This window comes from Molossus molossus, unplaced genomic scaffold (genome assembly GCF_014108415.1).
Source record: "Molossus molossus isolate mMolMol1 unplaced genomic scaffold, mMolMol1.p scaffold_m16_p_1, whole genome shotgun sequence".
In the NCBI taxonomy this organism is placed as follows: Eukaryota; Metazoa; Chordata; class Mammalia; order Chiroptera; family Molossidae; genus Molossus; species Molossus molossus.
This window is the reverse complement of record NW_023425344.1, coordinates 34,612,568-34,627,375: the sequence shown is the minus strand read 5'-3', so window position 1 is coordinate 34,627,375 and position 14,808 is coordinate 34,612,568. Positions and strand designations below refer to the sequence as shown.

The 14,808-nt window shown below is 39.3% G+C and overlaps 1 protein-coding gene across 2 annotated transcripts in view; it reads right to left on the bottom strand.

Annotated features, from left to right (window-relative positions):
• Positions 1–14,808, bottom strand: part of ATP10D (ATPase phospholipid transporting 10D (putative)) — a 99,698-nt gene that overhangs the window by 64,660 nt on the left and 20,230 nt on the right. For both annotated transcript variants that reach the window (XM_036268420.1, XM_036268428.1), the window contains exons 2-3: positions 5,313–5,639; positions 1,593–1,787 (exon numbers count right to left, since the gene is read on the bottom strand). In XM_036268420.1, the coding sequence (XP_036124313.1) occupies positions 1,593–1,787; positions 5,313–5,602 (485 nt within the window). In that variant the 5' untranslated portion in view covers positions 5,603–5,639. The remainder of the gene's footprint in view (positions 1–1,592; positions 1,788–5,312; positions 5,640–14,808) is intronic.

The following is a 14,808-nucleotide window of genomic DNA, read 5'->3' as shown; positions in this document are numbered from 1 at the left end:
AACTGTGTATCCGTGATTTCTAACTGGTCCTTTTTTATGCTCTTGAGGCCCTCCCTAAGTTCACTGAGGTTCTCACTAAGTTCATTGAGCATCCTTATAAGCAGTATTTTGAACTCGGTATCTGTTAGGTTGCTTATCTCCCTTTCGCTTAGTTCTTTTATTGGGGTTTTGTTCTGCTCTTTCATTTGGGACCTGTTTCTTTGTATCCTCATTTTGACTGCCTCCTGTGTTTGTTTCTGTGTATTACTTAATGAGAGGTATGGGGCTCGCTGAGACCCGGTGCTGCTCGTTTGAAAGCATTTAGGAAAAACCTGAAGCAGGATCCAAGACTGGCCAATCCTATGGTTAAGCAAGTGGCAACAGCTTGGGTGGGCTTGAAAGTTGTGTGGGGTGGGGCGGGGCCTCAGGGAGTCAGCAGGGCGGGGCTACCAGTGTGAGCCAGTTTGCTGGAGTCCCAGATATGGCAGCTGTCTCCCGCCCCAGGGAAGGGCTCAAAGGAACAAAGGCCTCTGACAGCACGTTTGTCCCTGAGGAAGCCCCCTCTCCAGCCCTCGCTCCAGTGCCAACCAGCTCAGTTCTTCCCTGTATGTCTCTGGCGCCCCTCGAGCTGCCTCCCCTCCGAGCTTAGAGGGAGAGAGTCCGATAAGTCCGTGCGCGGGCCCTTTAGGGAGCTGCCTGGGGCTCCAGCCAGGTCAGCTTCCCTGAGCCTCAGTTTCCGCTGGTTTTTCCAGCCAGAAGTTATGGGGATTCTCTCCCTGGCACTGGAACCCTGAGCGGGGCACCTGGTGTGGGACGGGGACCCCTCAGTCCTCAGGAAGGACCTTCCCAGCCGCGGGAGCCTCCTGATTTTTATCCACCACGCTTGGGTGTGGGACCAGCCCGTCTCGCCTCCGTGCGCCGCCGCCACCGCCCCTCATGCCGCCGCGCCGCCCGTCCTACCAGTCTGGATGTAGCTTTTTTTTTTTTTTTAATTCCATAGTTGTATGACTTCCATTCAGCTTGATTTCAGGCGGTTTTGAATGATGGTTGTTCTGTAGTTTAGTTGTAACTTTGATGTGGTTGTGGGAGGACGCGATACCGCGTTTACCTACGCCGCCATCTTGACCGGAAGTCTCGGCCTCTATTTTTGACCCCTCCCCACCCCACCAAAGAACATTCTTCTCCATTTTTTCAGAACCCCTTTTCTCCAAAGGTAGCTCTTGTCTTTTCTTTTACATATTCTATCTTGTTTTTCATATCCATTCATATTTTTCATACCCCATCCTCTTCTAATCCCAAACTGCAACATCTAGAATTAATAACTATATGATTGCTTTCCTACATATGGTTTGAAGTTTAATTCTTTCAATTTCATTTATAAGTTATGACAGCTTTTGATTCCTGGGTTGACTGTCTCATACACTTTTGTTTTCCTGTGACACATAAATTAAAGTTACTGTAGGTCTTTAATAAATGTTAGTTGAAAATATCACCACCACCACCACCACCACCACATAAAAAGGTCCTGATCACACCTAAGGAAAAGGAACAACATTCTGCATGTTTTTGAATGATATGTGTGTATTCCCCAGGACAGCTCCTGTTACACTTACCTACTGTAAACTTTAGTTACTAAGTTGTTGATCTGCTTATCAATTTTGTATTTTCGATAATCTTCTAAGCCATCTTTAATTGCGATAATTGTCAGGACCACCACCAGAGGTAGCATCGTAATTTCCTTTTGAAACGCTTCTACCAAAGGCACCCAGTTCAGGACGACTAGAAACAGGAAATATAAATTGGCAGCTCTGCAAACAAACACACACAAGGTGTTAACAAATCACATAAATACCTAAAGTACAAGAGGCAAAAATACCTTAGGGTGTTTTTCTACAAGTTTTTAATAGCTGACTTCAGATACTATGGAAAAAAAGCAAAATCTAACAAATCTGAATAACCCCTGTAGACATCTGGCTCAAGGTATACTTTAATAAATGAGAGGAATTATATATTAAATATATAATAGTAAACACTGGAGTATGACATCTTGAATTGTATGACACATGATATAAAACATAATAGGAAATACTATTTTCTTTTCAAAAGTTCAAAAAACTCCCCTGGCCGGTGTGGCTCAGTTGGTTAAGTGCTGTCCCATGTACCAAGAGGTCACTGGTTCGATTCCCAGTGAGGGCATATGCCTCAGTTGCAGGCTCGATCCCCAGTAGGGGGCGTGCAGGAGGTAGCTGATAGATGTTTCTCTCTCTCATCAATGTTTCTCTCTCTCTCTCTTTTTTCTCCTTTATTCTCGTTCTAAAATCAATAAAAACATTTTTTTTAAAGTTTAGGAAACAGGAAATTCAGTGTTATAAGTTGCAAAAAAAAAATTTAAATGACCCAACTTTCTACCCTTCAGAAGTTAATTTGTACATCCACCTATTACATTCAAACAAGGCTAAAACAAGTAAAAAAGTTTGAGAGCTTTTTTTCCCCCTTGAGACAAATCCTTCTATTTCTGCTTTAATGCTCTTCAGAACTACCTGCTCAGGAACTTCCTCCATTCCTCTATTTTATATATTCAAATACTCCTCCACTGGCCCCCAAGGTAAATTCAAGTGGCCCATTTCCTTAAAATAAACAAACAAAATCTCAATGCTGCATAGCCCCTTGAATTTTTATCACATATTTTCCCCATTAACTATCAAACTTTTCAAAATACTCTACACACATTTCTCCTTCCTCACTTCCAAATCCTTTTACTCTGAATATTTCTTCTTTAACCATTTTTTGCTGTTTTTGGCTTAAGTCACTTCTATGTGAACAGCCTCCAAATCTACATCATTGGCCCTGAACTCTTCAAGGTTCAGATTCTAATTCCATCAAGTGCAATAGATTGCAAACTCCATAAAAGACAGAAATACCCATAGCATTTAAAGCCATTGATTCAACAAATTCACATGCATACTTTAAACATATCCACTGTTCAATGAATGCATATGGAACACATATGCAGTAAATAATAAGAATGAATATTGAGCATGGCTAGTGTGGTGGCTCAGTGGTTGAGTGTCGACCCATGCATCAAGAGATCACTGGTTCAATTCCTAGTCAAGGCACATACCCAGGTTGTGGGCCAAATCCCTAGTGGGGGCATGTGGAAGGCGGCCAATCAATGTTCTCTCTCATCGATGTTTCTCTCTCTCTCCCTCTAAAATCAATACAGAAAAAAAATTTAAAAAGAATGAATATTGAATATTGAGAATCTGTGTACTCAAACTTTTCAAAATACTCTACACACATTTAACATTAACATTGTAAACAAAGACAAAATAATCTTCCAGCCAAGCTTCTTTTTTATTTGATTTTAATTTTTCTGTTAATCCTCCTGGTCATCTCAGCTCAACAGGGTGACATCATCCTTTTACATAATTCCCCAGATCTAATCCACAGTATCTTTATTTTCATTCACACATTGATCTAAGTTCAAATCTCCATTACAACTCACCAGGATATATACAGTATCTTTCTAATTGTCCTCTCTGCCTTCAGTTTGAGTCTCATCATGCTAGTCAGAAAGGATTACTTCATAGGCCTCAAGAAAATCTTCTGTGCTACTGCTTTGCATACTCCTTCTTTTATCTGAAATGTGCTTTGCCTGCACCTCTGCCTTGAATATCTCACCCACCCTCCATAATTAAGTTCAAACGCCACTTCTTCTTCCACTGCTATAGCTATCAGCATTATTTCTCTCTTTTTTTAGCCACTTAGATTTAATATTAGTAATTCGCCATAATTTTAACTAGACATAAATGTATATAAATTACTTATTTCTTTTTTTTTCAATTTTTATTTATTTTTGTTACAGATGTTTCACCTTTTTCCCTCCTAGGTACCCTCCTCCTAATCCTACCCTCCCCCAGCATTGTTGTCTATGTCCGTTGGTTATGCATACATGCATTTAAGTTTTTTGGTTTATCTCATCCATCCCCCTTGTCTCCCTCCTCTGAGGTCTGTCAGTCTGAACCATACTCCTTTCTATGTCTCTGGTCTATTTTGTTCATCAGCTTATTTTGTTCATTATAGTCTACAAGTAAGTGAGATCATGTGGGATTTGTTTTTCTCTGAGCACAGCAAACGAAACAACAATCAAATTGGAAAGGGAACCCACTGTATGGGACAGCATACTTGCCAATGATACATCAGATAAGGGGTTAATTTCCAAAATATATAGAGTACTCATACAACCCAACAAAAGGAAGACAAAGAACCCAATAAAAAATGGGCAGAGGACCTAAATAGACACCTCTCCAAAAAGGACATACAAATGGCTAAGATATATGTGAAAAAATGCTCAACATCATTAATCATCAGAGAGAGGCAAATTAAAGCAACTATGAGGTATTTCTCTTTTTGAGGCTTCTATCCAACTTGGCAGCACTTTATCACACTCATCATATCCACTGTGTTTTTCATTGTTTTATACATAGCTCCTTTCCCTTGATAAACAGCAAAATCCATGGGAAAGGAACCCCATTTAGACTTGCATTTTCTTCAGTGCCTAAATTCATAGGAACAATTCAATAAATATGTTTTAAACTGAATTTTATTATTGTTTCACCTAAGAACATCTTATATTTGCATTTGCTTCATCGTTCTACTTCTCCATATTATCAAGTAAGAAAAAGTTAAAATTAAAATGCTGTATGGTTTGCACTGGCTGGTTTGGCTCAGTGGTTAGAGCACTGGCCCACACACCAAAAGGTCTCAGGGTCAATTCCTGGTCAAGGACACATACCTGGGTTGCAGGTTTGATCCCCGGCCCCTGTTGGAGTCGTATGGGAGTCAACCAATCAATGTGTCTCTCTCACATAGATGGTTCTCTCTCCCCACCTCCATTCCTTCCTTCCACTCTCTGAAAAAAAAAAAAAATCAATGGAAAAATATCCTTGGGTGAGGATTAACAACAATAACAAAAAGCTGCATGGTTAATGGAGAGAACACAAAAGCAAAAGCGAGAAAACTCAAGGCTATAGCCCCTACTCTGCTACTTATCGCTGGATGACGCTAGCTAAACCAGTGTCAAATCTGGTTTCCTCATCCAGGCTATGAGAATAACACTATCTTCTCTGGTGAAGAGACAGCATCTTACCAGCTGCAAAGTGCTATGTGAATGTAAGCAGTCATCATTCCATAGCAGACCCTACCAGGAATGTCAAAGATCAGTCATAAGTCTTAGCCTTAGGTAATGTACAATGTTATGAAAAGTGAAAAATCTTATATATCATCTAGAATGACACAAACAATCAAAGATATTTTTCAAAAACAAAAAGTACCTGTGAAATTGTTCAAATAAATTTCTTGGCACAAAATTCAGAAGCGTGTACTTCGTCGTTCGTATTCGGTTATTCACATAGGTTCCAGAGAACTTTTCATACTCTTCCTTGAAGGGCTGGATGTGGGGAACCACCACCCGGTGCCTGCCTGCCAGTTTGGGGGTCTGAGAGGACTTGCCCCCGCAGGCAAGCAGTGAGGCATAGTTGTATGGTCTCTCATCATCGTCCCTGTTGGGACTGCCCATCAGCCGCTGCCAGTGGTATCTGGCCCATTGAAGAGGCTCAGTCATGTCCAAAATGCAGTGAGATCCAGGTTGTGTAGGTGATCTGGCAAAACAAACAAAAACACACTAAACACTCCTCATAAGCTTCTGCAAAGTCTTAAGGAATATTAAGGATAGTAAAATTAATTTTTTTTCTTTATTAAATAAAGGATATTCCTTCTGCCTCATGGGCTAGTCTTCTGATCATCTAAGTAACAAGAGACAGCACCTAAAATGCCATGCCATACCTTGAAGCAAATAATTTGGGACAAATGTACACACTCTCTTAATTTATCTGATCATCAGTTCCCTCTTCTTTGAAATGGGAATGCCATACATGTCAGAAACTGTTGTGAGGATCAAATGAATATTATGTAAGTCACCCATACTATGCATAGAGCCTGATACAGAGTAAGTAGTCATTAAAACCCTTTCTAGGAAGATTACAAAAATGGCCACAAATTCTTTCTTTCCTGTATGCATATCTCTTCACCCATCAAATTGGGAAGTCTCTCTACCCATTGAATCTGGACTTGACCATGTGTTTTGCTTTGCTAATAAAACACTAGTAAAACTGACACGAGCAAGGCTTGGAATGTGCTTGCTCAAGGGACTACCACTGCTCTTGCAAACCCTGTGGCCACTACCATGTGCCTGAGCCCAAGCAAGTCTACTAGATGATGAGTACACGTGACCACCTTTGCTCCTGTCATTAAGTGAGTGAGGCCATTGACTGCCAGCAGGCTACTAACACAGTGTGCCCAGATGACACAATCTAGAACAGAGATGAACTGCCTCAACAGGGCTCAGCCCTCAGCCCAAACTGCCAACCCATCAAATTGTGAGTCAACAAAAGTTACATCACCAAGTTTGGGACGGTTTGTAATAAAACAAAATCTAACTCTTTTATTTATTTTTCTTTATTGATTTTAGAGAGAGAGGAAAGAAGAGGGAGAGAGAGAGAAACATCGATGAGAGAGAACACTCACTGGCCACCTCCCGCATGCCTCCCACTGGGGATTTGGCCCACAACCTGGGCATATGCCCTGACCGGGAATCGAACTGGCGACCTCTTGGTGCATGGGTTGATGCTCAACCACTGAGCCACACCAACCAGGGCAAAATCTAATTCTTATACAATCTCTTCCTTATTCCCAAGTTACTCTAATTTTCCAAGAACTCAGCCCTGCCTGAAATGTAAGCTCATTAATCGGGGGTGAGGCTAACATTATTAAGAGTACACTATACTAAAGCACTTTATATGCATTATCTTACTTAATATGAACATCAATCTAATAACATGAGTATTATTTCTATTTTACAAAAGAAGAAGGTTTAAAGAAGTAAAGTAACTTGCTGAAATTCATATTGTTAGTAAGTAGGTGAGGCTGATTCAAACCAAAACTTTCTAATTCAACAGTTTCTGCTTTTAACTGTTTATGTGCCTCATTTATCTTTACATCCAAAGCAGCTAGCATTTATTAAGTGCCCAATAAAAATTCATCTGGTAGCTAATGAGCATGTCAGCAAATGAGCAAATGCATGGAGGGCAGGCTCCGGAGGCCTTGGAATTGCTTTATCAATTCCATTGCATGTATTTACCATCTTAGATTGGAACTCACCTTTGGAGAGTCTTATTTAGTATATCTGTGAGTGTCCCTGATCATCTGAACTGTTAACAAAACTCTCCAGGTGAGTCTGACTCAGGTGGACTATGACTTCCTCTGGAGAAAATTTAGGGTATATGCTAGAAACTACACTAGGCTACAAATACAGACATTATTAAGCCCTAGATCCCCTTTTCCAGGAGCTCAGTTTCTAGGTGAGATGATAAGTATGTAAATATATTATAGATGCAAAACAGTATTCAAGGCACTGAGGTAGTTCAGGCAAATTATTTAAGCATGCTTCTTTCCTAAACTTCATTCTAAGTTTATGTCTACTGATTATTTTCTCTAAAGTATTATACTAATCAGAAGTTAATACTTTCACCCTGGCTGATTTGGCTCAGCAGTTATAGTGTCGGCCCGTGGACCAGATAGTCCCGGGTTCAGTTCCTGCTAAGGGCACGTACTGCGGTTGCAGTCTGTCCCCGGCCCCGGTTGGGGTCGTGTGGGTGGCAGCCACTCAATGTATCTCTCTTGCATTGATGTTTCTCTCTCTCTCTTCCTCCCTTTCTCCCTTCCGTTCTATCTGAAGATAAATGCAAAAAATGTCCTCGGGTGAGGATAAAAAAAATAAATAAAAAAAGAAGTTAATACTTCCCCCCTAAGGACATGAAAATTGTATCCAGCTTTCATGGATCTGAAATCATAAATCATTACCTAACAGCATTAGAAGATTTGGCCCAATTATATTCTAGTACTATTAGTGAATCAATGTTTTTAATAATCCATTCTTGCTAATACACTTATTTACTATACATTGTCTTTTAAACAATCCAAGAGATTGGTTACATAGTATCACTTTATCACTGCGTTTACAGAAAAAAAGTTGAATCACAAATAATAATCTTCTAAAAGATCCATCATGATCTAAAGGGGAAAAAAAAGAGCAGCAACTTACTTTTAATGGGAAAAATGCAATAGCTTCCAAATATGTGTATTTGGATACTGGACCCACAATATAGGGAGGGACAAAATAGTTTACAGTTGTGAGTACGTGAAACACAGAGTTTATTCTTGCATTATTGTTATTATTTATTAATTACTGTATTATTTTCCATACAAACAGTTGTAAACCTACTTTTGCCCCACACTGTACATAGCCTCTCTTATTAGTGAGAGAAAATATCGGTAAAGTCAGTCTGAAAATAAAGGAAAAAAATAGTTCTATTCCTATCAAACTCTGTCATTTGGAGTTTGTTCTCTAAAACATTTATTCAGCGAGAGCTAAATCAATAAATATTGACTGGTCAAAATAATTCTCAGTCTCTTATCAACATTATTTTTTAAAAGTCTTCCTCCAGTTTTATAGTAGTAATGGAAACAAAAAAAATAGTTATATCCCTATCTGTCCTTTCGAATTTGCTCTCTAAAATATTTGTTCAGAGAGAGTTAATCAATAAACACCGACTGGCCAAATAATTTTCAGTATCTTATCAATGTAATTTTTTTAAAGTCTTCCTCTGAAGTAATTTGTAAAGCCTGTTTTTTCACTTCAATATATAAAAAAATAGCTTCTTAATCTAGATTAGCGTACATTTGGTCCTGTCCAAAATGCCCTTGGAGACATTTGGTGTATGCCAAAAGGTCCTTAAAATTTGGTCTTATCAAAATATCTAGAAACATATTTAGTCCAGGCCAAATGGTCCTTGGTATTTGGTCCTGTCAAAAACATCTACACTTAGAAGATGTCCCAGGCTTCAAATAGCTCATAACATTTATTTCTACTTTTGGTTTATAGGATTAATACATAAAAATGCTATCATGGATCAAGGACCTTTTGGCATAGATCAAATGCCTCAGTGGGTGTTTTAGACAAGACCAAATGTCCCGTGAGGCTTAATCTGTAACTAGTGCTGACAGCTAGAGTTATTAAAGTAGTTCATTAACATATCCATAAATGTCCCCCAGAACTATCTTATGCTTTAATCAAAGAATCAATAGGTGACGTAAAATACTTAATATAAGCACTAAGTGCTTTTCGTGCATTTCACCTCATGCACAGTAGGTGACGATTATGACAAACCTCAAAAAATTTTAGAAGGTTGAAATCAGTATAATTTTATATAATTTCTGGAAACTTTAGAAGAGAAGTTTTCACTTGTGATTACAGCAGGTCCTCCAATAACATTTAGTTCAATACCATTTTGTTATCACGATGATGAAATGCCATAGGAACTTAACAATTGTTTATATCAATTAGCCTGTGGTAGAAGTGGTTTTGTTACGTGTCTTCACTTCAAGTCACACGACTATGTACCTTCGACATTAAGTGGGGAATTACTGTAAATTCTTACTAAGACAGAGGAGTATGTTTTCCTCTAGTGTCCACAATCTCATACAAAAATCTAGATTCTACTTAGATTTTTAAATTTCAGAATGCAATTTCTGGAGAATGCAAACTTAGAAATAATTAAACAAATAGGAGACATGGGTGTGTTAACTTCCGGCAATTTGTGGTATATTTAATACCTTCACACTAGCAAAAATACTTACTAGTTACAAAGACAATCAGCTTTTCACCCCACGCACATACTCAAGAACCTTATTTTCCCCCATTCACTCAGTTCCAAAGAGACAAATCTATGACTGGAAGACATGTTATTGCCCAGGTTTCCCAGGTCCACCTTCCTGTGTACCTTTCCAATGTCCTTAAACTCACATCAGGTGGTGTTTCCTCACATGTTGCCTTCCTCCTTCCCCTTGGCTCTCCACCCGCCTCAGCAGCCTCCCTCGGCCATCAGGTCTGTCCTGCTCTCCAAGGCCGGTGGCTTGTCATCTCGTGATGACTCTCCCTCCCTTCATCACTGCCACTCTTCCTAAAGAGTGACGATTAGATCAAGGGACTAATCTACACAAGAGAGGAAAGTCATTAGTGTTTTCAAGGAATAGAAGAAAAAAGACCAGGAGTGAAGGTAATTAACATGTGGGAAAAAACCCTTTCAAATTTCCAGCTTAGAATTTAAACCATCTTATATTGAGCAGGAATGACAGGATCAACAGCCACTCTAGCTCTGTGCTTTCAAAAATTGGTAACTGCCAGGTCAGTGGGAAATACATTCTATGATATTCCACAGTGAACCTGGAACACAGACATATACACACATACATATATAGCTGAAAAGCGTCTACAAATTTTTTTACTCTTACTACTTGCAATGCATACCTCTTCTATTCTACTGTAACTCTCTTTCAGTCTGTCTGTCTGTCTGTCTGTCTGTCTCTCTCTCTCATTTTAATACTGGTCAAGACCCACTGAACTGGTTTCAAGATCCACTAATATGTTGCCATTCACACTTCTGAAAGACACTGTTGCATGTGGCTTCATCATGTGTGAAAGGATATATCCATGTTCAGCTCCGTCTATGGAAGAAGGCACTAAAAGACGACAGCGAGTGGACCAGCAGCCTCTGGGGAAGGTGACACTTGAACCACCATGGCCAGAAGCATGTGGCCTTTTAATCTTCCCCTATCTACCTCAGCAAAGTTCCAAGTATATTAGTACTTAGAGAAAGTGCTATTACTTCACATAAATGTTCAGGAGAGTTTCTTTAAGATATGAAAGGAAAGCAAATCAGAGTACCTCATACCTCATCAAGAATCAGCAAGAATCATGATATTTAAAAGCTTAGACTTCAGAGATTATTTTATCTAAAGGCCACAAACTAGTAGCCCTTAAGTGAAATTCTATCTAATGATGTATTTTGCATCATGGTGTTGGCAAACACATTGTTTTACTTTTTTTTTTTTTAATATGGGACATTTGAAAATGGAGATCAATTCACATAAAATATGCCCTGGCTGGTTTGGCTCAGCGGTTAGACGTTGGCCCACGGACCAGAGAGTCCCGGGTTCGGTTCCCACTAACAGCACGTACCTTGGTTACAGTTTGTCCCTGGCCCTGGATGGGGTCGTGTGGGTGGCAACCACTCGATGTGTCTTGCCCACATCGATGTTTCTCTCTCTCTTCCTCCCTCTCTCCCTCCCACTCTATCTGAAGATGGATCCAAAAGTGTCCTCTGGTGTAAATAAAATTTTTTTAAAAATTCACATAAAATATTGATAATTAGCTTTTCTCAAAAAGAAAAAACAACACCACAATCCTGGGCACATATTTTCATGCGGTGACAAATGTCAGAAGCTTTTTCACTGTACTTCATGCCCCTAATCCTGCATTTTCTATTTCACCTACTTTAACTGAGTGAATGAGCACTCTGCTCACCATTCTCAAGAACCAAATTCCTCCTGCTCTGCAGGCCAAGTGGCACCACCCATTAGTCATGTGACCTATGTGATGAACCTCTGGGCCTCAGCTTGCTAATCAATAAAATAAGATACCATTAAGAACCATGGGCACATGCCCTGGCCGGTTTGGCTCAGTGGTTAGAGCGTCGGCCTGCGGTCCTGAGAGACCCGGGTTCGGTTCCCGCTAAGGGCGCGTACCTCGGTTGCAGTTTGTCCCCGGCCCTGGTCGGTTGTGCGGGTGGCAGCCACTCGATGTGTTCCTTTCACATCGATGTTTCTCTCTCTCTCTCTGTTCCTCTCTCTCCCTCCCACTCTACCTGAACAAAAAAAAAAAAAAAAAAAAAAAAAAGAACCATGGGCACAGTGTAGATGGACAATGTTCATTCTAACTCCCACTCTCCTCTTGGGCTATTTCTCGGGTCAAAAATAAGTCAAGGTTGGGAAGTCAGTGAATTGGTCTGAGGTCTAAAGTTTCAAAAGCTTGCTTTCAAATGAAATAAAGTTGTCCATGTCTAAGTAAATGCTCAGTTCAGTGTAGATGTTGAAACCTAAGAAGTAACCAGCATTAAGTAGGATACAAATAGAAAACTAATCACAAGCCCTGGCCAGTCTGACCAGCATTGGCCCATAGACCAAAGAGTCGCAGGTTCGATTCCAGTCAAGGGCACGTACCTCGGGTGCAGTTCAGTGTGCGGCCCTGGTCAGAGTTATGCAAGAGGCAGCCACTCGATGTGTCTCTCTCACATCAATGTTTCTCTCTCACTCACTCTCTCCCCCTCCCACTCTATCTGAAGATAAATAGAAAAGTATCCTTGGGTGAGGACTTAAAATAAATAAATATTTTTAAAAAAGAAAACTAATCACAAAAGACAGGTATGATACAAAATAACCTTCGTACCACCTGATCTCATCCTCAATCATTTTCTTCAAAATTCATTCCAATTATGCTCATGAACAAACTATATTCCACTTGCCTGGAGCTTCCCAAGCTTCCCTGATAAGAAGCCCCTGGAGCCCCTGTTAACCACGGTCCCCTCGGCCCATCCCCCAGAGATTCTGATTCAGGAGCCAGACGAGGGCCCACGAATGTAGAATTTAATTAGTATCCAGGTGACATGTCAGGGAGGTTATAGAGCACAGCCTATACTCTGCACTTTTGGAAATGCCCTCTTTCCAGAGGGCTGTTTAATCATATTACTACTCACCATACCAGCCCTATTCATCCTCTAGTCTAGACTGTTTAGCTTGACCCTGCAGTCAGAGAGATTGACAAGGATCCACCCAGGTGCTACAGTAAGGTACTCCCTGCTCTGTTCCCATTACAACCCTGAGCGTGGCTCAGTCACTGCACTTGCTACAACGTACTTCAGGTAGTTTCATTGTTCAAAGTCAGGGAACTTCTCTAATTCCTTTCCAGATTCCACAGAGTCTAATGCTTGACCAAAGTTAGATGATCAACAACACAGCACATGTAGGATTCGGTACTATCTTTGGCTTCAGGCACCCAGTGGGGGCCTTGGAACAGATCTCCCGCAGACAAGGGGGGACCACTCTACTTATGTTTTCTCAAACTTAGATCCTTTACTCCTGCTTCTAGTAGGAAAAAAGCCAAGCTGAGCCATGAAAGAGGAAACAGGGTGTTTTTGTTTCCTTTTGCCCTACTACTTCTTTAACTGCAGAGTCTGCCAGGCAACCAACTAGCTCAGGATAGTAAAACTCTCTCTCAACTATTCCCACTGGTAAGTAGAGTCAACCAGTAGACAAAAGCTCTAAGGAACAATTTAGTGTGAAGCATTTTTCGGATTTTTCAAGAACATCATTCATAATCGTAAGATTTAGCCTACTCCACAAAGAGCTAATTTGTCATGGTTTTCTGATAATAATAAAAATTGGTCCCATGCTTTATTTGACCTATTATTACACCACTGATTGGAATCCTATCTTGAGAATTAACAACAAATTTTTTAAAAAACACAAAGAACCAAGTGCTTAAAGTTCAAATATCATGACTTAGAAACAGAAAGAATGTTTTAGGTCTTGATACTCTACTCCTGAGGGAGCTGCTGTCCTTAAAGGTAGGGAGATTTAGCATTTCATTAAAAAAATAAAATAAAATTATAGTTTACCTAGGTTTTTATTAAAGTCTCCATTCTTAACTTCATTTTTAGTTTAAGAGCAACTACAACTGTGTGAAAATCTGGATTACAACAAACTTCCTGCTGGTTAGTGATGGAAAATACCATTAAAGATTAACTCTATGAAAAGGCCTGAATGTTCCTGGACTGAGCAAGGCAAATTGAAGCCCAGTATTTCCCAGAAATGCAGTGTCAAAGGACACTCAACTCTGGACACTTTGCTTTAATTAACTGACATCAACATTTTATCTAGAACTTAAAGGTTAATTAATATGACCACAGATCCTAAAGATCAAGATACATGTTAGCACTGGGAGAGAGGGACTGGCTATGAGTTAACACAAACCAAATGCTATATACGCCCAACTTGCAATACTATTTCACAGCAAGGCAACTGTGTAGTAGGGGAAAAAAGTCTCATTGCAAGTAATCATTTATCACCATCACAGAAATATCTACATGCACTAAAGATATGCATGTGTAAATGTCTTCATAATTGGTACAAGAAAATTATAAACCAATTTCCTTATGAATATTGATTTTTAAAAACTCAATAAAATTGAGCACACTAAATATAACTCTGGCAATGGGAGTATGAATTGCTACAATCTATTGGGTATCTCAAAATAGGAATAAAAAGGGACTAGAAGGAGATTATTAACTTTTCTTTTTTTGTTACAATGAAATATATTGATTTATAATTTCTAAAAATTAATTTTCAAGGTTTTAAAGGAAGAAGTTATAATTAATAGCTATGAAATTGTTTAATGCTGCCCTATGCATCCATCGGGATGCATGATGCTACATATGATTCACTCACAGAAGCTGAAAAAAAACCATGAAGTGCTAAAATCTATAGGCTAGCAATTTTAGGCATAAGATAAAGATTGAAATAAAGAAATATAAACCAAACATTGCTTAGAAAAAAAATACATATAACATTTTCATAATAATTACTGTTTACAAAATACACTTCACATATCATTTAATTTAATCTTCACAATTTGGTATGAAGTTTCACACAAAAAGGTTAAAGAGGTTTTATAACTCAAAACATGAAATATTTGACTCCAAAGCCATGACTTTCCAACTATACGATTCCATTTATATATAACATATAAAATAATCAAATATGATCATTTAAACTAGATTATTTATATTTTTCTAGAAGATATTAAAAGCTACAATC